The sequence below is a fragment of the Protopterus annectens genome, chromosome 2.part1 (assembly GCF_019279795.1).
Source record: "Protopterus annectens isolate FY-2018-M chromosome 2.part1, PAN1.0, whole genome shotgun sequence".
In the NCBI taxonomy this organism is placed as follows: Eukaryota; Metazoa; Chordata; order Ceratodontiformes; family Protopteridae; genus Protopterus; species Protopterus annectens.
In genome coordinates this window covers 1,620,420,974-1,620,447,179 of record NC_056729.1, presented here as the reverse complement: position 1 = coordinate 1,620,447,179, position 26,206 = coordinate 1,620,420,974, and the positions used below count along the sequence as shown (strand labels likewise).

The 26,206-nt window shown below is 41.2% G+C and overlaps 1 protein-coding gene across 2 annotated transcripts in view; it reads right to left on the bottom strand.

The window, feature by feature from the left end:
- ALDH4A1 (aldehyde dehydrogenase 4 family member A1) overlaps window positions 1-26,206 on the bottom strand; it is a 677,659-nt gene that overhangs the window by 294,752 nt on the left and 356,701 nt on the right. For both annotated transcript variants that reach the window (XM_044063053.1, XM_044063052.1), the window contains exons 7-8: window positions 15,908-15,982; window positions 15,255-15,442 (exon numbers count right to left, since the gene is read on the bottom strand). In XM_044063053.1, the coding sequence (XP_043918988.1) occupies window positions 15,255-15,442; window positions 15,908-15,982 (263 nt within the window). The remainder of the gene's footprint in view (window positions 1-15,254; window positions 15,443-15,907; window positions 15,983-26,206) is intronic.

Below are 26,206 nucleotides of genomic sequence, written 5' to 3'. Positions count from 1 at the left end.
TAATTTTCGAACAAACCTAAAAAGCTCTATCTTACTTTCATATTTTTTGGCAAAACTGTAGGCACAAATTTAAGTCCATGATTTAAAAACAGTATAAATTTCATCACTAATAAAACATCCAGATAAATTAACAACTGAATTCACAGAATAACAAGAACAAGAATTAGTACCATTTAGTCCTTTTATTTTCGCGCCATTGTTGGAACGGCCCTCCTCTGTAAGACTCCTGTTCCATGTAACTTCTTTTGTGTTGTTGTGGCCTCCCATATGTTCTTTGGGGGCGAAAATATTCAGTAAAGAAACAGTCATCTGCCAGTGAGGGCAACGGTGGAAAATCAGTACCTATGTCATTGTCACTATGTGCTCTATACACATATTTCCCTTTGTCTTGAATATTAGTAGTACTGTTAGTTCTTCCTCTCTGGTTAACGCTGTCATTGGGATAATCTCTTCTGAAGCGTGACTGTTGATTGGTTGTACCATTTTCAAAGTCTCGCAAGTCTCTTTGTATTTTACGCATTTTTGTTCCACCATTTTATTCTCATGTGTAGTGATTTTATCTTGAATCTCAATCAAGCAAGATTCAAATTTCACCCTTTCCAAAGAAGTCATTAAACTGGTACACACTACAGAAATTTCTTTTTTAATATTTGATAACTTAAGAACATCTTGTTCTATTAAAATCTTTAACCATTCAATAGAACAATAATGTGCCGCTTTTTCCCATCTTTGTAGAAAAACTTTATCTGTTGCACATGTAACTATGAATGGCTCTGACAGAAATTTCACTGTTCTTAAGCCTCTAGGTACTATATTTAAATCTACATACGTTGACTATTAATACCAGTACCAAATTCGTGCCACCTTTTATACATGAAGGGATAAAAAACTTTCATACAATGGTTGGTTTTGAAATTGATGTACTAATAGAAAGTATAAATAAAACAAATGTGAATTATAATTTATCGAAAAAAGAGTGGATTGAGTTAATGAATTTTTCTAGACAAACTAGTTTAATAGTGAAGCTTGTGTAATTGTAATAGGTTAACATTTCTTTGTCCATTAAGTTTTTCAATTTAGTAAGCAAAGTCTTAACTTCTCCTGGGTATTCAATGGAGCACTTGCCAACATGTGCAAAGGGATTAATTCCTCGTTTATTCCGAGTTTCGGCTAAAATGCGCTCCCATACTGGAATACCTGAGTTGTTCTCATTAACTCCATTCCTCTCTGTATGATCATAACTACGTTCCACATTAATAAAGCCATCAAGAGTACGTTGGGAGGTACCCGAATTTTCCTCCCTAAAAATTCTTGGAACGTTCACACCTGGATCACTGGCCATCAAAGCAGGATACCAGTTTATTTTCACTGCTAGTTGTTCCTTTTGGTGGTGTTCCAGATCGATATCCAGTCCATTAATCAGTTTGGTGTTGTATAGAGATTTTGCATCCTGCTTTGATGGACAGTGATCCAGGTGTGAAAATTCCAAGAATTTTTAGGGAGGAAAATTCGGGTACCTCCCAACATACTCTTGATGGCTTTATTAACGTGGAACGTAGTTCTGATCATACAGAGAGGAATGGAGTTAATGAGAACAACTCAGGTATTCCAGTATGGGAGCGCATTTTAGCCGAAACTCTGAATAAACGAGGAAGTAATCCCTTTGCACATGTTGGCAAGCGCTCCATTGAATACCCAGGAGAAGTTAAGACTTTGCTTACTAAATTGAAAAACTTAATGGACAAAGAAATGTTAACCTATTACAATTACACAAGCCTGCAAAGGTACGTAGATTTAAATATAGTACCTAGAGGCTTAAGAGCAGTGAAATTTCTGTCAGAGCCGTTCATAGTTAGTGTGCAACAGATAAAGTTTTTCAACAAAGATGGGAAAAAGCGGCACATTATTGTTCTATTGAATGGCTAAAGATTTTAATAGAATGAGATGTTCTTAAGTTATCAAATATTAAAAAAGAAATTTCTGTAGTGTGTATCAGTTTAATGACTTCTTTGGAAAGGGTGAAATTTGAATCTTGCTTGATTGAGATTCAAGATAAAATCACTACACATGAGAATAAAGTGGTGGAACAAAAAATGCGTAAAATACAAAGAGACTTGCGAGACTTTGAAAATGGTACAGCCTTTTTTGGTGGGTCCAATCAACAGTCACGCTTCAGAAGAGATTATCCCAATGACAGCGTTAACCAGAGAGGAAGAACTAACAGTACTACTAATATTCAAGACAAAGGGAAATATGTGTATAGAGCACAGAGTGACAATGACATAGGTACTGATTTTCCACAGTTACCCTCACTGGCAGATGACTGTTTCTTTAGTGAACATTTTCGCCCCCAAAGAACATATGGGAGGCCACAACAACACAAAAGAAGTTACATGGAACAGGAGTCTTACAGAGGAGGGCCGTTCCAACAATGGCGCGAAAATAAAAGGACTAAATGGTGCTAATTCTTGTTCTTGTTATTCTGTGAATTCAGTTGTTAATTTATCTGGATGTTTTATTAGTGATGAAATTTATACTGTTTTAAATCATGGACTTAAATTTGTACCTACAGTTTTGCCAAAAAAATATGAATGTAAGATAGAGCTTTTTAGGTTTGTTCGTAAATTACATCTGTGGTATTATTTCAACTGTATCGCTGATGGAAATTCAGATTCTACTGATTTTTTGAACAACTCCTATAGTTTAGATGGGCAAGTAGCAGAAGTTAGTAATAATTCGTTGAATGAATCCTTTTTGTCTTGTGTTAGTGAGTTGAATGCGTATTGCAAAATAGATACGTCGACTATTAATACCAGTACCAAATTCATGCCACCTTTTATACATGAAGGGATAAAAAACTTTCATACAATGGTTGGTTTTGAAATTGATGTACTAATAGAAAGTATAAATAAAACAAATGTGAATTATAATTTATCGAAAAAAGAGTGGATTGGGTTTATGAATTTTTCTAGACAAACTAGTTTAATAGTGAAGCCTTCTGATAAAGGCAATAAAATTGTAGTTATGCATTATACTCAGTACTACAAAATGTGTATGGATTTATTAGGTGATGAGTTTACATATTGTGAAGTTCCTATTGAAGCTATAATACGAGCTAAGGAAAATTATCTCAACCTGATATATAGTGGCTTAAGATTAGGTTATTGGACAGACATAGATGTTGAGAATAAATTGCACATTAAAAAATGTAGTCCAGCTTATTTTTATTGTCTACCAAAAATACATAAAGATATGATTAATCTTCCTGGTAGGCCGATTGTTTTGGCTAGTAATTATTTTTTGCATAATTTAGGGGTGATATTACATCATGTGTTATTAAAAGAGGCAAAGAAACTTTCATCTTACATACAAGATTCATTTGATTTCTTGAGGAGAATAAAACATGTGATCTGGTGTGAAGATATGTACTGGTTGACTTTGGATGTTAAAAGTCTCTATACGAACATAAAAAATTCATTTGGAATAGAGGCTTTATAAAGACAGATGGGAGATTCACCTTTAACGCATTATATTACAGATTTAGTGAAATTTTGTTTAGACAACAATTATTTTTATTTTGATGACAGAAATTTCCACCAAATCCAAGGTACAGCCATGGGTGCAGCATTTGCACCCATGTATGCAAATATATTTATGGGATTGGTGGAATCTGAATATATTTATACTCATTTGTTTGTTAAAAATTATGTCATATATTATTTTAGATTTATTGATGATTTGATTTTTTTGTGTAAGGGAGGTCAATCTGAAAGTGAAAAGTTTGTAAAAGATACACAAACAAATAGGTTTGGTATCAAGTTTGATGGTATACAATGTGGTAGGAATGTTTCCTTTTTGGACATCAATTTATATGGTATCACAGGTAAACCTATAGTTACTAGTATACATAGAAAGTTTGATTGTTTGAACCAATTTTTAATGGGCACAAGTTGTCATCCTAAACATATACTAGAAGCTTTTCCTTATGGTAAATATTTAAGAATATCTCGTATTTGAATAATGAAAGAGACTTTTTAAGGGAAATAGAGAATACAACAGGTATGTTTACAAAAAGACAATATGATAGTCAATTAATAAATCTGAGTAAAAATAAAATATTAAATAGTAGATATAAGAAGGGGCCTATATATCGGACAAGACAAAATAAAATAGTAGATATGAATAATAAAGAAGAAATGGAAAACATATATATGGTCTCTACATTTAATATTTGTAGTGAAGACATTAAAAGATGTATTTACATTTTTTGAAATTTTTACAGAATTTCAGTGAGTTGAATGAGTTAATAAAAAAGAAGTTTAAGTTTGCATATAAGAGAGGGAGAAATATTAAAGATATAATAGTACACACCAAATTTATTAGACCTGTAGAGAAAATATATGACCTAAATGTGGTTAAAGGAACAATACCATGTGGGAAATGTAAAATTTGTTCTCATGTTAAAAGATTTTTTTCCACATATAAATAGAATTAGTTTTAAACCTAATGGTTGCTTTAGTTGTAGAACAGAGAAAGTCGTATATATTATTCAATGTGGTTGTAAAAAGTTTTATGTGGGTCAAACTAAAAGAAAGTTGAAAGTTAGAATTATGGAACATTTAAGGGACATAAAAACAAATAAGATGGAAAGTCCCTTAGCACAACATTTTGTAGAGTTTCACAATTCAGAATGTGACAGTTTGAGGGTAGCTATTTTAGAGCAGATTTTCATAAATGAAGCTAGTGAGGGTAGAATAAGAAATGAACTTTTAAAGAAAGAGATGATTTTTATTTTAAAATATGAGAACATTAACCCCTAAAGGGTTAAATATTGACTGTTGCTGGAAAAGTTTGATTTAATACACTGTTTTTTTAAGTAGATAATTGGATTTGTATTTGAATATTTAATTGTTTAATTGTATAACAAGTTGATGATGGTGTATAAATGCTATGGATGTATGTGAATTGTTACTCCTTGAAGGCTTTTGTTGAGCCGAGGCGCTAGAGAGAACAGAGAGAAAATAAAGTTTTATTTTCATTGGTAGTTGTTCCTTTTGGTGGTGTTCCAGATCGATATCCAGTTCGTTAATCAGTTTGGTGTTGTATAGAGAAGTACAAATACAACTCTGACATTGTCAATGTTGGAGTGAATGACGTGAGATGTTCCTCCCTGGACTACATGAAAAGTGACATGGAAAAGCTCAGAGATCATGCGGCCCAGGTAAGTATGACCCTAGCCCTGAGTAGCATCCTGCCTTCACCCAGCTGGTGAATCTGGGCATCTTGAGGCAATGTTACAATTGCCTCATGTACACAGACAACCCAATCCTTCTCCCACAAAACACAAATACATGTGAGAGATGCAACTATATAGCCAAACTGGAGGCTGAGCTCTCTCAACTCAGGACTGGCAAGAGCAGACAGGAGGAGAAGGAAACCACGCACACCACAAACCCAGTTTCACATAGAACTATCACAACTGCAAAACAAACACATAAACACACAAAGACATACTCGGAGGCACTGATCAAAAATCTACCAAAACTACAGAGGCCTCCAAAGCAGACACCCAAGCAACTGCCACCTCAAGACATAAGACATGCAACACATAGTTCTCAAAGTCAGTGTGCTAAACAGTCACAGCCCTTAAGGCCAAACACAATGCCAGACACACTTGTTATAGGTGACTCCATAGTCAGACACACTGATGTCCCACTCACCAGACTGAACAAGGAAAAGATCACAGTAAGCTGCCTGTCAGGCGCTAGAATCCGCTACATAACACAAGCACTCAGGTCACTCCACAGCAAGTACAAGTATGACTCAGTCATTGTCCATGCCGGTGTGAACGACCTGAGGCATACCTCCCTGGACTACATGAAAAGAGACATAGAGGAGCTCTCAGATTATGTAGCCCAGGCCGGTATGACCCTGACCCTGAGCAGTATCCTACCCTCACCAAGAATGATGCCACAATACAGAGACAAAATGATCAGCTTTAATAATTGGCTTAATTACTGGTGTCATTCTAAGGGGATCCAATGTCTGTCTGCCTGGGATGACATGCTTGACAAGCCACGCTGCTTCGCAAGGGAAGGCTTGCACCTGTCACCCCTGGGCTTCCGGATATTGGCAAAGGCTCTTGCCACCCCCATAGTGCCTTTTTTAGGCAAGGCTCAAATGATAAACCTACCGCCCTAGAAAACAAAAATGGAGAAAAACTAAGGGTAATACTGCTCAATGCCAGAAGTCTAAACCTCAAGATGCACGCCCTCAAAACCCTCCTCAGTATGGAGAACATCGATGTCTGTGCTGTGACTGAAACCTGGTTCAAGGCTCCTGAGAGCACCCCAGCACTATCAGGTTATACCTCATATCATGCGTTCCGGCCCCAAAATCCGGACCGAACCACAAAAGGAGGGGGAGTATCCATATTCATAAAGGATACCCACACCTCCAGGTTAGTGGCAATGCACGAAGCATCGGAGACCATCCAGGTGCAATTAACCATAGGTAAAACTGCCCTACAGTTCGTAACATGCTACAGACCACCTTCTCAAACTCAGGAAACCCACACAGCCTTCCTGAAGACACTGGAGAGTATGAATGTCTCTCCAAACACCATCATATTGGGTGACTTCAACTACCCAAACATAGACTGGGAACATTACTCAAGCCCCAACACCCTAGCCCAAAGGTTCCTGGAGTTCATAAACTCAAATGCTATGGAACAACTAGTCACCATTCCCACAAGAGGAGAAAATATACTAGACCTGATCATCACAAACATGGGGACAAAATGCTCCACACCGGAAGTATATCCCTCATTGGTGAGATCAGACCATAAATTAAACTCACTGGAGATCCACATCCCGCCCCCACCCCCAGCAAAAAAGACAACAGTGAAGAACTTCTCAAAAGCAAACTTCACACTTCTTAAGACTGGAGTGGTATCCTTCAAGCCCCCGAGCCAGTGGAAACCACAACCCACGCTGCTGAAACCCTTACAAATGCCTTCTACGAGCACCTCCAGGAATGTATGGATCAAGCAATCCCTAATAAAATCAAGACCCTTTCCACCAAAGGCAGGCGCCCAGTCTGGTGGACCCCAGCCATAAACAAACTCTACAACAAGAGGAGAAAGCTACTACATGACAGAGCAAAATCCCTAAAAGGGAAGGCATCTCTGATCAATACTAGCAAAAAACTATGATCACTCATAAAATCATCCAAGGCCAACTTTGAGAGAAAAATCGGTAATGACACAAAAGACAATCATAAGGCCTTCTTTAGCTATGTTAGAAACCTGGGTGGAAACTCCCAGATATGCTCAGAATTAGTCCAAAATGATAATAAAATCACTGAACCCACAGACATTGCCAACATACTGGCAGACAGGTTCAGTGCAAATTTCTCCCCTCCCTCCCCCCCAAAAGGAGAAATATCTATCCCACCAGAGTCTAGCCTCCCAAACATCTCAGATGCCCAGGTGAGAGCTGCTCTCTCTAAAGCAAAAAACACAGCATCAATGGGACCGGACGGTGTCCCCGGCTGTGTGCTACCCGAACTCAATGAGGAACTAAACCCACACATAAGGCTGCTGTTTAATCTTAGCCTTACTACAGGATACGCACTCCAAAGAATGGCGTACGGCAACTGTGGTCCCACTCCACAAAGGCGGTGCTTCTACGGACCCTGGAAATTACCGCCCCATAAGCTTGACGAGCCTTGTCTGCAAAGCTATGGAGAGGATCATAATGGAACTCATAAATAAAGACATTGGGGACCTACAGACACTGGATCCTACCCAATTTGGCTTTGTCAAGGGCAGATCCTGCCTCTTGAACTTGGTCGACTTTTTCGAAACAGTCACTAAGGCCATTGATGAGGGTAAGGCAGTTCACACAGCCTACCTTGACCTAGCAAAAGCGTTTGACACAATACCCCACTCGGGCATCATAGAAAAGCTCACCAGCTTAGATGTAAACCCATATGTCACAAGATGGGTTGCAAACTGGCTCAAGGACAGAACACACAGGGTTAGAGTTGCTGGTGCCATGTCAGACTCTAAGCCGGTCATGAGTGGTGTCCCACAGGGCTCAGTCCTGGGCCCCCTCTTGCTCGGCATTTATTTTTCTGAAGTGCAGGCAAACATAGGCGGATTGTGGCTGACAAAATTTCCAGATGACTGCAAACTGGGCACCATACTTGACACTCCATCAGACACAGACATCCTCCAGAGAGGTCTCATAGAAATGGATAACTGGTGCCAGAGCCATGGCCTTAAGCTAAATGCCAAAAAATATATAGTCATACCCTTTGGGAAAAACAAGGTAACCCCTAATTACCACATAGGTGGTAATCCATTAAACACGGAAGAAGTTATCAGGGACCTGGGGACCCAAGTTGACAGTAACCTCTCTTTTGACACTCACATTGCCAAAGTGGTTAGGAAGACCTTCTACATTGCCCACCTGATCATGAAGGGATTCACATCCAGATCAGGAGAGGTCATTGTACCCTGTACTCTTCACTTATCAGACCAATGATTGAGTACAACGCCCCATTCGGAATGTACCTTACCCGACACCTGCAGCAGTTGGAAAGACCCCAAAAGTTCCTCACCAAAAGGATAAAGGGGCTCAAACATATGTCATACGATGCCCGACTGAAGAAACTCCAGCTCTATTCATTCGCATACCGTCTGCTCAGAGGTGATCTGTGCCTGACATACAAGGCCATGTCCAACCCGGAATTAATGGACATGCTCCACCTCAAAAAATTCAAATCCACCAGAGCCACGAGATCAAGAGACTTAAACCTCAACACGGATATAAATAGGACATGCTGGAGGGACAGATTCATCACCCAGAGACTCCCTACACTATGGAACAGAATCCCAGTCCATGTGAGGCAGAGCCCCTCACTGACTGTTCAAGAGAAATCTTGACGACTGGATGGGAGATCATAGGTTTACCCCGAGAATCATCTCTGTATCACTGCTGGACAGAGGCACAGCAAACTAATGGGTATAGTATTCTCATCCTAAGGGGTGGTGAAAGCCACACACACTCTGGCTAGGCTTATAAATGCCCTAGGGCAGATAGCCTAGTATGAACATATGAACCTATGATACCACAGTATAAGGACAAAATGATTGAATTCAACAATTGGCTAACTTTCTGGTGTCATTCAAAGGGGATCTAGTATCTGTCTGCCTGGAACAACATGATCGACAAACCATCCACAGATGGTCTGCACGTGTCACCCCTGGGATTCAGGTTACTGGCTAAAGCTCTTGCCACCCCTATAGTGCCTTTCTTAGGCAAGGCTCAAAGGACAAAACCATCACAGTAAGAGGTACAAGTATGCAAAATCTGAAGGTAATGCTACTCAATGTTAGAAGTCTAAACCTCAAAATGCACTCTCTTGAGGCACTCCTACAAATGGAGAACATCAATATCTGTGCAGTAATTGAGACCTGGTTCAAGGCTCCAGAGAGCACCACTGCAATCCCAGGCTACAACTCTTACCACACTTTTTGGCCACCAAACCAGGACTAAAACACTAAAGGTGGAGGAGTGTCCATATTGACCAAGGATATTCACACCTCTAGGCTAGTTGCCCAACACAATGCATCTGAAATTCTCCAGATTCAACTAACACTAGATAATCCAAATTGTAGCTTGCTACAGATCATGCCCCAAGATTCTCACTACACCTTCTAAACATACTAGAAAATATTAAGATACAACCAAACACCCTAATTAATACTGGGTGATTTCAACTACCCTGCCATTAACTGGGAAAACTACTTGTGTACAAACATCGTTGCCCAACGGTTCTTGGAATTCATAAATTCCAATGCCCTGGATCAACTAATCCACAGTCCGACCAGGGGCTCCAGTATCCTGGACCTGGTCATTACCAACATGGGAAATTGATGTTCCACAACAGTGGTCACCCACTCATTGGTTAGGTCTGACCATAAGCTAATCACATTTGACATCCACATCCCACCCCCACCCCCCAGTAAGGAAACATCCATAAAATACTTCTCCAAGGCCAGCTTCATGCTACTCAAGTCAGAAGTGACAAACCTCATGACACCCATGCAGACAGGAACTGAAAGTTCGACTGCCGAATCCTACACTAAAGCACTGTACGAGCACATCCACTCGTGCATGAATCGTGCCATCCCAAATAGAATCAAGAGGGTCTCCTCCAAAACAAGGAAGCTAATCTGGTGGCCCCCTGAAATAAACAAACTACACAACAGAAGGAAGAAACTGGGAGAAAAGAGGAAAATCCCAGGATGCAAAAAACTCCCTTACCAGCCTCGGTAAGAAGTTGAGATCCCTCATAAAATCCTCCAAAGCTAGTTACAAAAATAAAATTGCCTAAGATTCCAAAGACAACCAAAAGGCATTCTATAGCTATGTCAAGACTCTAAATGGCAATGCTCAGATCTGCTCTGTGCTACAACAGAATGGCATTAAATATACCGATCCCAAGGACATTGCGAATATCCTGGCAGATCGATTTAGTGCCATCTTCACCCCCATCTCACCCCTTAAAGGGCCCATTTCAATACAGAAAGATTGCCAAACTCCAGTAATCATGGTCAAACAGGTAAAAAACGCACTCTCCAAAGCTAAGAATACAGCATCCATGGGACCAGATGATATCTCAGGCTGTGTACTACATGAGCTACAAAATGAACTGGCACCTCACTTAAGTGTCATGTTTAATCATAGCCTCACCTCAGGCTTCATGCCCACTGAGTGGCACACTGCTACAGTTATCCCATTCCACAACAGGGGAGCCACCTTGGATCCTGGGAACTACCGTCCCATCAGTCTGACAAGCCTGATCTGCAAGGACATGGAACATATTATCATGGAACTTTTAAACAAAGACATTGCTTAACAGGTTCATAGGTGGGTACCAGGCTATCTGCCCGAAGGCATTTATAAGCCTAGTTGGAAAGTGTTGGCTTTCGCCACCCCCTTAGATTATTACCCTGTGCCTCTGTCCAGCAGAGCCATTGAAGTGATCCCCGGGGTATACTTTCTGTTTCCCATTCACTCGCCAAGGTTCTTCTTGAAGAGGGTTAGCGAGGAGCTCTGCCTAATGTAGACTGGAATCCTGTTCCACAGTATGGGAAGTCTCTGGGACAGGAATCTATCCCTCCAGCACGTCCTATTTATTGTTGTGGTGAGGTTTAGATCCCTAGAGCATGTAGCTCGAGGGGATATGTTTTTTTCAATTCTGGGTTGGACATGGCCTTGTATGTCAGGCACAGATCATCTCTTAGTAAGCGGTATGCAACCGAGTACAGCTGAAGTTTTTTCAGTCGAGCTGTATAGGGCATCTGTTTGAGGCCAGTGATCCTCTTGGTGAGGTACTTCTTTGGTCTTTCCAGCTGCTGCAGGTGTCTTGTAAGGTACATCCCAAATGGGGCCTTGTACTCTATGATGGGTCTGATGAGTGATGCATAGAGGGGCACATGACCTCCTTTGATCTGAATGCAAACCCTTTTGTGATTAGGTGGGCCACATAGAAGGATTTTCTAACCACTTTGGCAATGTGATTGTCAAAGGAGAGGTTACTATCTACTTGGGTCCCCAGATCCCTTATTATGTCTTCCGTATTTAGGGGGCTACCACCTATGTGGTAGTTTATGGGTACTATGTTTTTTCCAAAGGGGATGACTATGCACTTTTTGGCATTTAGCTTGAGGCCATGCTTTTGACACCAGGTATCTGTCTCAGTGAGACCCTTTTTGAGGATGTCTGTGTCAGCCGGAGAGTCAATTATAGCCCCTAGTTTGCAGTCATCTGCGAACTTGGTCAGCCATAGTCCTCCTGTGCTTGCCTGTACCTCTGAGAAGTATATGCCAAACAGGAGGGGTCCTAAGGCTGAGCCCTGGGGAACGCCACTTGTAACTGGTTTAGAGTCAGACCTAGCTCCCGCAAGTCTTACCATGTGGGTTCTGTCCATGAGCCAGTTGGCAACCCATCTCGTGACGTAGGGGTTTATGTTCACTCTGGTGAGCTTGTCTATAATACCTGAATGGGGAATGGTGTCAAAGGCATTTGCGAGGTCTAGGTAGGCTGTGTGAACCACTTTTCCCTCATCTATAGCCTTGGTATCTGTCTCAAAAAAGTCCACCAGGTTTAGGAGGCGTGATCTGCCCTTAACAAAGCTGAAGTGGGTAGGGTGCAGTGTTTGGAGGTTCCCAATGTCTCTGTTAATGAGATCCATGATGATGTGCTCCATAGCCTTGCAGACCAAGCTAGTCAGGCTTATAGAACGATAGTTCCCGGGGTCTGTTGTGGCTCCACCTTTGTGGAGTGGAATAACCGTTGCTGTGCACCACTCAATGGGCATGTAGCCTATGGAGAGGCTGAGTTTGAACAGTGTGTTTAGGTGAGGGGTTAGTTCATCTTTGAGCTCATGTAAGATGCAGTGGCAAGCTTCAAACACTGGACCCCACCCAGTTTGGGTTTGTGAAGGGCCAATTGTGTCTCCTGAACCTGAATGAGTTCTATGAATCAGTTTCCAGAGCCGTGGATGAGGACAAGGCAGTCCACACAGCCTATCTGGACCTCGCCAAGATTTTCAACACCATCCCCCACTCTGGAATCATTGATAAACTTACTAAGCTGGGCATAAATCCCTACGTCACTCGATGGGTTGCCAACTGGCTTACTGACAAAACCCACACTGTAAAAGTAGCTGACTCCAAATCCAGCTCCAGACAAGTGGAGTACCTCAGGGTTCAGTCCTGGGACTGCTCTTGCTAGGCATCTATTTCTCTGAAGTACAGGCCAACACTGAGGGACTCTGGCTAACAAAGTACAGAGATAGCTGCAAACTGGGAGGCATTACTGAATCTCCAAACGATGTGGATATTCTACAAAAGGGCCTTACAGAAACGGATGCTTGGTGCCAGAGCCACGGGCTCAAGCTCAATGCCAAGACGTGCATAGTTATCCCCTTTGGGAAAAAACATGTACCCATGAATTACCATATAGGTGGCAGTACACTAAACACTGAAAGTGTGATAAGAGACTTAGGAACACAGGTGGATGGTGGTCTCACCTTCGATAACCACATCACCACAACAGTCAGAAAATCCTTCTATGTGGCACACGTCATCACTAAGGGCTTTTCATCAAGAAAAAAGGAAGTCATTGTCCCACTGTACTCATCCCTCATTAGACACATCATAGAGTACAATGCCACTTTTGGTATGTACCTCACAAGACATCTGCAACAACTGGAAAGGCCGCAGAAACACCTCACTAAAAGAATCACAGGCCTGAAGCAGATGCTTTATGCTGACCAACTAAAAAAACTCCAGCTATACTCTGTCGCATATCATCTACTCAGAGGCGATCTCTACTTAACATGCAAGGCCATGTCAAACCCAGAGCTGTTGGACATGCTACACTTAAAGAAATCCTGATCCATCAGAGCCACATGCTCCAGGGACCTACATTTTGTCATCACAATAAAGAAAACATGCTGGAGGGATAGGTTCCTGACTCAGAGACTCCCCATACTCTGGAACAGACTGCCTATACATCTCAAGCAGAGCGCCTCCTTGGCCCTCTTAAAAAGGAACCTTGACGACTGGATGGGAGATAGGAAATTTACCCCGGGGATCATGTCAGTCACCCTGCTACACAGTGGTCCAGGGAAGTAAATATTGTGGGAAGAAATAGCCAGGGAATTGTTATGGCTAGGCTTGTACCAACCTATGAACCTATATATAGATATATATATATATATATATATATATATATATATATATATATACACACACACACATTATATATATGTATGTATCCCCTTTATAATTGCGAAATACTGAAATCTCGAATTTCAGTATTTCGCAACCATAAAGGCGAAACCTTCAGATACCGAATCTTCACAATCCTGAAACTACAAATCACAAACACAGCATACACCACACATAAACCACAACACCCACACTAAAAACAAATAAACACACAAAAACATAACACCACACATCCACATACCTACACTTCACATAAGCAGGGGGGCAAGCCCTCCTGCACCCTCCACACCCCCCTACTTATATTTACTAACTCCGAGATCGCACAAACAGTAAAAGACAGTACACTCACACCCAGACATTCCACAAATACACACACACACACACACACACACACACACACCACACAAACACCAACATATCCAACAATTACACAGTCATACGTTCACCTTCCTACCCTAACCCACACATACAACTTACAATCTCACATACACTCAAACTCCCACCTAAAACCCTTACAAAATGCTCACTTACCTTAGATTCGACGTAAATCCATACACTACACCAAACAACTTCCAAACCAAAGAGTGCACATCACGTAACGTAAAGCCATAACCGCAAATTTGAAATATTCGAATTCAGGATTATGCACTTTCAACATTTAAAAAAATCGCCTTTATGGTCGCGAAATACTGAAATTCGAGATTTCAGTATTTCGCGATTATAAAGGGGAACCAAATATACACTGCTGCTCAGTGTGTCTTAAACCTGAATGTAATGTTATGTATGTTTAACTTTGAAAACAATGTTATGTTTTGCAAAGTGTTTTATAATAAGTTAGTCATATATGTGCTAAATGCTGGTATTGCTTATGACTGTAGTCTGCTTAAAACTAGCATTTACTAAATGTTCATTGTATATTATTATCTTGAAGCTTTTCTCCCCGGGCTTCGGCTGAAAATGGACATGTATCCAGTCGGACTATCCCGGTCAACAAATGAAAAATAAAATAAATAAATATACATATATACATACATATATATGTATTCAACTATTTTATGTATTGTGGATTGTTTCAGAGTTGCCCACAGGACTGTAGTGGGCTAAATTAAACCATTACATCATAATACCACAAGATAATTTGCTGAGGTATAATAAAGGGTCTTAAGTGAGCAGGTTAAAACCCAGACTGTCTTCTTTGACCCAAGAAACTTTCACAATTGAAGGCAAGTCAGTGAATTCAAAACCATTCTGCTTTACACATTAATACATTTTCACCCATTAGTGAAGCATTTTTACCATCTAGAATACATTGCTTATCTATTCTTTCACGCAACTATATACATAACATTGTCATGTAAAAATTAAAAAAAAACACTGCATAATCAGATATTAGTAAAATGGAATTTTACATAAAAAGAAATATACACTAACACAGGAGACTTACTGCACACTGCCAGTAAAATTGATTCCTGCCAAGTGTTCGGAAGATGTCACTGTATCTCCAAAAACTGGTCCATCTGCTGGTACAAACTGGATAACATTGGGTGGAAGACCAGCTTCCAGAAGTATCTGGTACACAGCATAGCCGGAGAGTATAGCAGTGTCACTTGGTTTCCACAGCACTACCCCGCCCTGCACAACAAAGAGATAACATTAACAGAACTTTGATAATGCACCTTCAACACAAAATTCAGAAAATGAGTGTCAACCACTGAGTGAAGCAGAAGTACCAAAGATGGAAAGAAAACACACACAGACACACACACACACACACACACACACACACACACACACACACACACACACACACACACTTCTGCACTGAAGTTATTTTTACTTATGATCACAAAACATGCTCTCACAATTATCTTGTAGAAGGTAAGAAATGTTGATTCACATTGTCATGCAAACTGCCACAGACATACATTGCATTATTAAGGATTACATGCACTTCCTGAAGGGTAACATAATAGCATTCTTTCTATGTGTTTTACATACATTCTTCATTCTCACAATGATTACTTGAATCAACAATCATTCTGAGGCCAAAAAGAAAACCAAAAAGTTTAATCAATAACATACACCCCAGATACTTACCATCAATGCAGGTGCTCCAGCCAAGTTGCCACCAATGGCAGTAAAATTAAAGGGCGACACCGCTGCTACAAACCCCTGTTAAAAACACAAAAATTCAACAGGTAGCCAAAATTTTTCAGACATAAATATGAGCATAATACTATCAGTCCAAAGCACACATGCAGAATTTTACAAAGGAAGAAACAGATGGATCACTCAGTGAACTAAGGTATTCTCAGAATTCTTTGTGTATTCAGATTTTTAAATGTACATGGCCTTACTTTCTTTCATTTCATAACTTTTACTAGATACAAGTTTAGCCTCTGAATGTCTGAATGGTTAAATGTCTTTTAATGTTAACCAGGCATAACACTTCACAAAAGCATTTGACAACACCCCACATCCAGTTGTTGTTGATAAACTCTCCCAGATAAATTTTAATCCTTATGTAACTCATTGGATAGCAAAGCGGCTCATAAATAGGACCCAGGAATAATAATGGAAGGCTGATGTACTTCCTCCAAAAGACCTGTTACTAGTGGTTTCCCCCACGGTTCTGTCCTTGGCCCACTCCTCTTTGGAATTTATGTCTCTGACGTCAAAGCTAATGTGAAGGGTTTATGGCTGACCAACTTTGCAGATGACTGCAAAGTAGTGCCATCATAAACTCTCCAGAGAACATCAAAATCCTCAGAGATGGCCTTTACCAAACAAATAGCTGGTATTATAAGTATGGACTAAAACTAAATTTCAAAAATGTATAATAGTCTCCTTCAGCAAGCATGGTGTACCCTGAAGCTATCACATTGACAACACAGCTCTGAAAATCAATCCGGTAGTTGGGAACCTTGGAACCTATGTGAATAATAAACTGTTGTGTGATCGCCACATATCCATGTTATTAGTATGGGTATGGTGTCTGGATCCAAGAATGTGATCATTCCACTTTATTTGGCACTTATTAAGCCGATCACCAAGTATAATGTCTCCTTTTGGTGTGTACCCATCCAAACACTTAACACAACTTAAACAACCACAACTCTTTCTCACCAAGAAAATCAATGGCCTAGATCCTAAAACTACAATGACCTTCTCAAAGCCTTAGCCCTCATCTTGGTATCATATAGGCTACTGAGAGGTCATCTCTGCCTCACATATAGAGCCTCAACAGACCCTATTCTTTCAAATCAACTGTATATCCATAAGTCCACTTGTGGGATAACAACCTGCTCAAGAGATTTTAACCTCTTCGACAACTTAAATAGAATACATCAGATGGAGAGGTATTTATTACAGAGAATACAGCTTCTTTGGAATTGTCTTCCTCTCCACATAAAACTAAGTATTTCCCTTAATCTATTCAAATGCAACCTAGACAGACAGGAAACTGTAAATTCATCCCTGGTTTACTACCCTTGTCCCTTAAGGAGAGGGATAACATGTAAATGTTTTGCAGGTTCTGGGTTATTAGTACTTAAATTACAAGGGCTAAACATTTAATGGGAATGAATATCTAGGCTTCTAAAGGTCCTCAGAGATCAACAGCTTAGTAATTACCTATAAACCTATAAGCCAATATACTACGTAAGCTATGGTAGACAGATTACATGTCAAGGAGAATAATTCTACACATCTCAGCTCCACAGCACTCGTGCTCAGCTATCTAATGTTAAAATACAGTTACTTTCATCAACAAAGTACAACTGTATTTCTGCATCTAAACCTGATATTTTTCAGTGCTTTAATTAGATATACTGCATGGAGCCTATAGTATAACAACACATTATATTGGATTAGAAAACAAAGTAAAATTATATAAAAAGCTTATAACCGGGCAGGGAAATAATACATATACATATATATATATATATAATGAGATATTTACTACTAGCTATCAAATATATCGACAACAGTATAAGAAAGTTGATATGGATGTCCCATTTTAATAACATTTAGAATATACTGTCAGCAAAGGATGCATGTTCATATCAGAGGAGGGCAGAGTAGTTAACAGCAAGGAAGCCTAATGCACATATCTGAAATCTCTAGCTACAGCTACAGCCTTGATCTCTGCAACACCTAGATACAGTCTGTTCCACAGATATACTTAGGAAACATTTGCTTTTTTATCTAAAACAAAATGTGCTGAGGTTACATAATAGCTGATTAAAGGTGAACATTTTCTTTGCAGTATCTTTGCTTTTTTTTCACTGGAAATAGCTTCTGTTGCTTACTTTGAACTAGCCTAAACTGTTTTTTACTGATTACTGCATTTATTTTAAAATCTGCACTTAAAGTTACATTTAGTCGAATTTAATCGAAAGTTTGCTTGTTTGTTGTTTAATTTAACTGTGGAGGCTGCCCACTAAAGTGTGCTAGCCTGTGTAACTAATTTATCACTGTCGCTGCATTTTCTGTGTGTTTCTACAAAAAAAAAAACAAAAAAATAATCCTTGTTTTCCCGCCTTTCTCGACTAGTTTAGACCAGTATACAGGCATTGCTGTATTCTGGGCTGTGGTGTAGTTCCTGTGTTGTCCATTACCTTACTTGGATAGAAGGAAGTTTTTTGCTCACCAGTGGGAGTGGGGAGCCTTGAGCAGCCTACCTGTCCTTGGGGGAAGTGACCTCAGCACAAGAAGCTGTAGTAATTGGTTGTTTGGGACCATTCCTAGCTCTTTTGTAGTTCACTGCTTAAAATCCGCCTCTGGGCGTTATTTTCTGGCTATACTGCTCAGACAAGCTCCACGTGGGTTTACAGAGTGGTCCTAGCAGCAAGGAACTCGAAAAAGCGACTACCTTCTGGATTTAAGTATCTTTGCTTTTTTTTCACTGGAAATAGCTTCTGTTGCTTACTTTGAACTAGCCTGAACTGTTTTTTTACTGATTACTGCATTTATTTTAAAATCTGCACTTAAAGTTACATTTAGTCGAATTTAATCGAAAGTTTGCTTGTTTGTTGTTTAATTTAACTGTGGAGGCTGCCCACTAAAGTGTGCTAGCCTGTGTAACTAATTTATCACTGTCGCTGCATTTTCTGTGTGTTTCTACAAAAAAAACAAAAAAACAAAAAAAAATCCTTGTTTTCCCGCCTTTCTCGACTAGTTTAGACCAGTATACAGGCATTGCTGTATTCTGGGCTGTGGTGTAGTTCCTGTGTTGTCCATTACCTTACTTGGATAGAAGGAAGTTTCTTTGCTCACCAGTGGGAGTGGGGAGCCTTTTGCAGCCTACCTGTCCTTGGGGGAAGTGACCTCAGCACAAGAAGCTGTAGTAATTGGTTGTTTGGGACCATTCCTAGCTCTTTTGTAGTTCACTGCTTAAAATCCGCCATTGGGGTTTTTTTCTGGCTATACTGCTCAGACAAGCTCCACATGGGTTTACAGAGTGGTCCTAGCAGCAAGGAACTCGAAAAAGCGACTACCTTCTGGATTTAAGTATCTTTGCTTTTTTTCACTGGAAATAGCTTCTGTTGCTTACTTTGAACTAGCCTGAACTGTTTTTTTACTGATTACTGCATTTATTTTAAAATCTGCACTTAAAGTTACATTTAGTCGAATTTAATCGAAAGTTTGCTTGTTTGTTGTTTAATTTAACTGTGGAGGCTGCCCACTAAAGTGTGCTAGCCTGTGTAACTAATTTATCACTGTCTCTGCATTTTCTGTGTGTTTCTACAAAAAAAAAAAAAAAATAATCCTTGTTTTCCCGCCTTTCTCGACTAGTTTAGACCAGTATACAGGCATTGCTGTATTCTGGGCTGTGGTGTAGTTCCTGTGTTGTCCATTACCTTACTTGGATAGAAGGAAGTTTCTTTGCTCACCAGTGGGAGTGGGGAGCCTTGAGCAGCCTACCTGTCCTTGGGGAAGTGACCTCAGCACAAGAAGCTGTAGTAATTGGTTGTTTGGGACCATTCCTAGCTCTTTTGTAGTTCACTGCTTAAAATCCACGTTTGCATGGCTTTATGCGATCGCGCATAGCGCAGTGCCGGTTAAACAAGGTTAAACTTTTTCTGGCTCCGCCAAGTCTGCTCTTCAATTTTTCCCTTAGAACTGTTTTACTTGCAATCTAAACAGCCTATTCTCTATCTGAAAAGCTCAGCACTTGCTCCTAAAGCATTTTTTACACAGGTAAAGCACTCTTAAACAAAAGAAAGTACTTCATTCACCTAAATTCTGTTGAGTACCCATTTCCCTATAGGTCCTTTCTGACTCAGTTACACAGCAATCTTTTTCACTATTTCTAGCATGTCGAAGGGTCAGTTGCTGGCATCCTCTCCTGTTCAGCTGGTGAATCTGGGAATCTTGAGGCAATGTTACAATTGCCTCATGTACACAGACAACCCTCTCCTCCTCCCAACAAATACAAATATATGCGAGAGATGCAACTATATAGCCAAACTGGAGGCTGAGCTCTCTCAATTCAGTACTGGCAAGACCAGTCAGGAGGAGAAGGTAACCACGCACACCACAAACCCAGTCTCACATAGAACTATCACAACTGCAAACCAAACACATAAACACACAAAAACATACTCTGAGGCGCTGATTAAAAGTCTACCAAAACAACAGAGGCCTCCAAAGCAGACACCCAAGCAACCACCACCTCAAGACATAGCACATGCACCACATAGTTCACAAAGTCAGTGAGCAAAAACAGTCACAGCCCTTAAGGCCAAACAACATGCCAGACACACTTGTAATAGGTGACTCCATAGTCAGACACACTGACGTCCCGCTCACCAGACTGAACAAGGAAAAGGTCACAGTAAGCTGCCTGTCGGGAGCTAGAATCCGCCACATAACACAAGCACTCAGGTCACTCCACAGCAAGTACAAATATGACTCAGTCATTGTACATGCCGGTGTGAACGACCTAAGACGTACCTCCCTGGACTACATGAAAAGAGACATAGAGGAGCTCTCTGATTATGTAGCCCAGGCCGGTATGACCCTGACCCTGAGCAGCATCTTACCCTCACCAAGAATGATGCCACAGTACAAAGACAAAATGATCAGTTTTAACAATTGGCTTAATTACTTGTGTCATTCTAAGGGGATCCAATGTCTGTCTGCTTGGGATGACATGCTTGACAAGCCACGCTGCTTCATGAGGATGGCTTGCACCTGTCACCCTGGGCTTCGGATATTGGCCAAGGCTCTTGCCACCCCATAGTGCCTTTTTAGGCAAGGCTCAAATGACAAACCTACCTCCCTAGAAAGCACAAGTGGAAAAAACTAAGGGTAATGCTGCTCAATGCCAGAAGTCTAAACCTCAAGATGCATGCCCTCGAAGCCCTCCTCACTATGGAGAACATTGAAGTCTGTGCAGTGACTGAAACCTGGTTCAAGGCTCCTGAGAGCACCCCAGCACTATCAGGTTTTACCTCATATCATGCTTTCCAGCCCCAAAACTTGGACCGAACCACAAAAGGAGGGGAGTATCCATTTTCATCAAAGATACCCACACCTCCAGGTTAGTGGCAACGCCTGAAGCATCGGAGACTATCCAGGTGCAACTAACCATAGGCAAAACTGCCTTACAGTTTGTAGCATGCTACAGACCACCCTCTCAAACTCAGGAACCCCACAGCCTTCCTGAAGACACTGGAGAGTATGAATGTCTCTCCAAATACCATCATTTTGGGAGACTTCAACTACCCAAACATAGACTGGGAACATTACTCAAGCCCCAACACCCTAGCCCAAAGGTTCCTAGAATTCATAAACTCAAATGCAATGGAACAACTAGTCACCATTCCCACAAGAGGAGACAATATACTAGACCTGATCATCACAAACATGGGGACAAAATGCTCCACACCGGAAGTATATCCCTCTTTGGTAAGATAAGACCATAAATTAATCTCACTGGAAATCCACATCCCGCCCCCACCCCCTGCACAAAAGACACAGTGAAGAACTTCTCAAAAGCAAACTTCACACTTCTTAAGACTGAAGTGGTATCCTTCAAGGCCCCTGGGCCAGTGGAAACCACAACCCACACTGCTGAATCCTTTGCAAATGCCTTCTATGGGCACCTTCAAGAATGCATGGATCATGCAATCCCAAATAAAACCAAGATCCATTCCCCCAAAGGCAGGCGCCCGGTCTGGTGGACCCCAGCCATAAACAAACTTTACAACAGGAGGAGGAAGTTACTACATGACAGAGCAAAATCCCTAAAAGGGAAGGCATCTCTGATCAGTACTAGCAAAAAACTACGATCACTCATAAAATCATCCAAGGCCAACTTTGAGAGAAAAATCGCAAAAGACACAAAAGACAATCACAAGGCCTTCTTTAGCTATGTTAGAAACCTGGGTGGAAACTCCCAGATATGCTCAGAGTTAGTCCAAAATAACACAAAATACACTGAACCCACTGACATTGCCAACATTCTGGCAGACAGGTTCAGTGCAAATTTCTCCCCAAAAGGAGAAATAACTATCCCAGCAGAGTGTAGCCTCCCTAACATCTCAGATGCCCAGGTGAGAGCCGCCCTCTCTAAAGCTAAAAACACAGCATCAATGGGAACGGATGGTGTCCCGGGCTGTGTGCTACATGAACTCCAAGAGGAACTAAACCCACACATAAGGCTGCTGTTTAATCTTAGCCTTACTACAGGATACGTACCCAAAGAGTGGCATATGGCAACAGTGGTCCCACTTCACAAAGGCGGTGCTTCTACGGACCCTGGAAATTACCGGCCCATAAGCTTGACGAGCCTGGTCTGCAAAGCTATGGTGAGGATCATTATGGAACTCATAAACAAAGACATTGGGGACCTACAGACATTGGATCCTACCCAATTTGGCTTTGTCAAGGGCAGATCCTGCCTTTTGAACTTGGTCGACTTTTTTGAAATAGTCACTAAGGCCATTGATGAGGGTAAGGCAGTTCACACAGTCTACCTTGACCTTGCAAAAGCCTTTGACACAATACCCCACTCGGGCATCATAGACAAACTCACCAGCTTAAATGTAAACCCATATGTCACAAGATGGGTTGCAAACTGGCTCAAGGACAAAACCCACAGGGTCAGAGTTGCTGGAGCTATGCCAGACTCTAAGCCAGTCACAAGCGGTGTCCCACAGGGCTCAGTCCTGGGACCCCTCTTGTTCGGCATTTATTTTTCCGAGGTACAGGCAAACATAGGAGGATTGTGGCTGACAAAGTTCGCAGATGACTGCAATCTGGGCGCCATAATTGATACTCCAGCGGACACAAACATCCTTCAGAGAGGCCTCATAGAAACGGATAATTGGTGCCAGAGCCATGGCCTTAAGCTGAACGCCAAAAAATGTATAGTCATACCCTTTGGAAAAAACAAGGTACCGACAAATTACCACATAGGTGGTAATCCATTAAGTACGGAAGAGGTAATCAGGGACCTAGGGACCTAGGGACCCAGGTTGACAGTAACCTCTCATTTGACACTCACATTGCCAAAGTTGTTAGGAAGACCTTCTATATTGCCCACCTTATCATGAAGGGTTTCACATCTAGAACAAGAGAGGTCATTGTGCCCCTGTACTCTTCTCTTATCAGGCCAATGATTGAGTACAATGCCCCATTTGGGATGTATCTCACCCGACACCTGCAGCAGTTGGAAAGACCCCAAAAGTTCCTCACCAAGAGGATAAAGGGTCTTAAACATATGTCATATGCTGCCCGACTGAAAAAACTCCAGCTCTATTCAGTCGCATACCGCCTACTCAGAGGTGATCTGTGCCTGACGTACAAGGCCATGTCCAATCCGGAATTAATGGACATGCTCCACCTCAGAAAATCCAAATCCATCAGAGCCACGAGAACAAGAGACTTAAACCTCAACACAGAAATAAATAGGACGTGCTGGAGGGACAGATTCATAACCCAAAGGCTCCCTACACTCTGGAACAGAATCCCAGTCCATGTTAGGCAAAGCCCCTCACTGACTGTATTCAAGAGAAATCTCGACGAATGGATGGGAGATCGTAGGTTTACCCCGGGGGTCATCTCTGTGTCACTACTAGACAGAGGCACAGTAAACTAAACCCAAAAAGGGCGTAGTATTCTCATCCTAAGGGGTGGTGAAAGCCACACACACTCTGGCTAGGCTTATAAATGCCCTAGGGCAGATAGCCTAGTACGAACCTATGAACCTGTGAACCTATGAATTACATAACCTCAAACTCAAAATTCCAAATTAAAAAAATAAATAAAAATTGAAATACTGAGGTAGGCATCTGTCACTTCCTTTAAATACACACTCACAAACTCCAAAATCAGTATACCTTCATAGAAGTGGTATTTTATTGGCAGGGGTACATTCTACTATTTGGCAGATGCCCAAGTAAGACTATGAGTTAGGAGTTTCTCATTTCAGCAATCATACCACTATAGAATTTCAGTCATGCAGTAAGTGTTTGTTGTTTATCAGAAACCTCTGTCTACAGAGTGAAGCTCTTGTCATTGTTACAGATATGTCAGTGATCTCAGGCACTGAGAGGGCAATCATGAAGAGCTTCAGAGATGGAACACTGGTGATGAAGCTGGTTAAGCATGCTATAACAAACATATAACCTGGCTATATGGCAAATGAACTGACTACAACAGCACCACATACTTCCTCTGAGGCAGGTGTTGGCGCTTTGATCTACCAACCCATATTCTTGTTCATTCCAGCCTACTGAATAAGATTGTGCTCACTTTTGCATCAGAGTCACATAGTAGTCAAATGGAAGCTAATGGGGTCAAACCCTCTACCTCAGGAAACAGCTAAACAGCTCAGAGCCTTGATCTCTGTACTAAGTGACAATTTGGAAAGTGAGGATAGGCAGAGTGTGGCTGAGAGAAGGAGGAAGATATGATGAGAGAATGTCAGAAGACATAAGCAATGATTGGAGAAGTGAACAGACAAAGAGGACATCAGTAAGGACAAAGTGGAATATATAGCCATAAAACAGAGTGACAGGTGATGAAGGGGAGACAGAGCCAGAGGTGGTTATATGGAAGTCATCATAATAAGAATAGGAGAGAAACAGGAAGGGATGCAGCCAGATGCAAGGAACATATGGTCAAAAGAACGCAATAGTGGACAGGGTTTGCAGGAGATGTAAAGAAAAGATGGGAAAGGCATCAAGAGTAACACAAGGTGGTAAACAAATACAGAAATAGAAGAGGGTTAGAAGTTGGAACTATGAGGAGAAACAATGCAGACAGATGTGGCAGAAGGCAGGACATAAATACAATGACAAGTCAGTGTGGTAACAGGAAAAATGGTTTTGTTAGGAGGCAACTTGGTCATCAAGCAGTTTGACAGTCTTGGGAAGGGAGTCTGGAAACACCAGGTTACAGTGAAACTGGCCTTGTGGTTTAGACATGGCAAAATGTTGGAGAAGGTGACCAAAGTGGTCACTAACAAGGAAGGATGAATGCAATCTTGCAACAACAAGCTTTCTGAAAAACAAATGAGTTGGTAGAAAGGGTTAAGAAAGTGTCAGAGAGATCTCAGGACAGGGGACTGTAGTTACCCTACTTCCTAAGGTAGACATGTGAAGGGTCATCGCAGAACAAATAACATTCTCATATGAGATACCTTTGCCTGCAGCTAGCATGCCGAGGAAGGACAGATGGGGGGAAATAAAGCAAAGCTGTCACAGTGACTAAATGCTGGGACAGGAGGCTGAACTATCTCTGCATTACCCAGAATGAGGAGCAATCCTTATGGTTTCATTAGAAAGGTGCAGGCCAGTGATTGCACCTTTAAACTAAAATGGAAGAGGGAAAGTGTTACAGATGTTTAATATTCATACAGTACAGAGGAGAAAGGAAAAAACAGACATGTTGCATTGTACAGGAACATACAGGGGTGGCTTAGGTCTTGGCTGGATAGTAGTACTACTGTGCATTGAAAGGATTTGGGGAAGGAAGATGAGAAAATGCAAGTAAGCATGCAGGAGGGATGGCTGGACATTGCTAGTGTCAACAGAAACAAAGGCCAACAACAAAAGGGGCTGGACAACATGTGCCTGGGTATAGTTTATTTAGCAATGACAGAGACGGAAGGATGGAGGCGAGCAATGAACCACACAAGGACAGGTCAGAGAGGAGACGGCACACCATTGTGTGAAGAAGGAAAGGGGGAGACCATGGCCAGAAACTAATCTAAGCAGACATGTTTACAATAGGGGGAAGAGTACTGATGGATTGAGACAGTGTAATCATACCCTGGAAACCTCAAGGTGAAAGGATAAGAGACTGGAGAAAAAACAAATAACCATGCTCCTGAAACCTCAAGGTGAAAGGATAAGAGACTAGAGAAAAAACAAATAACCATGC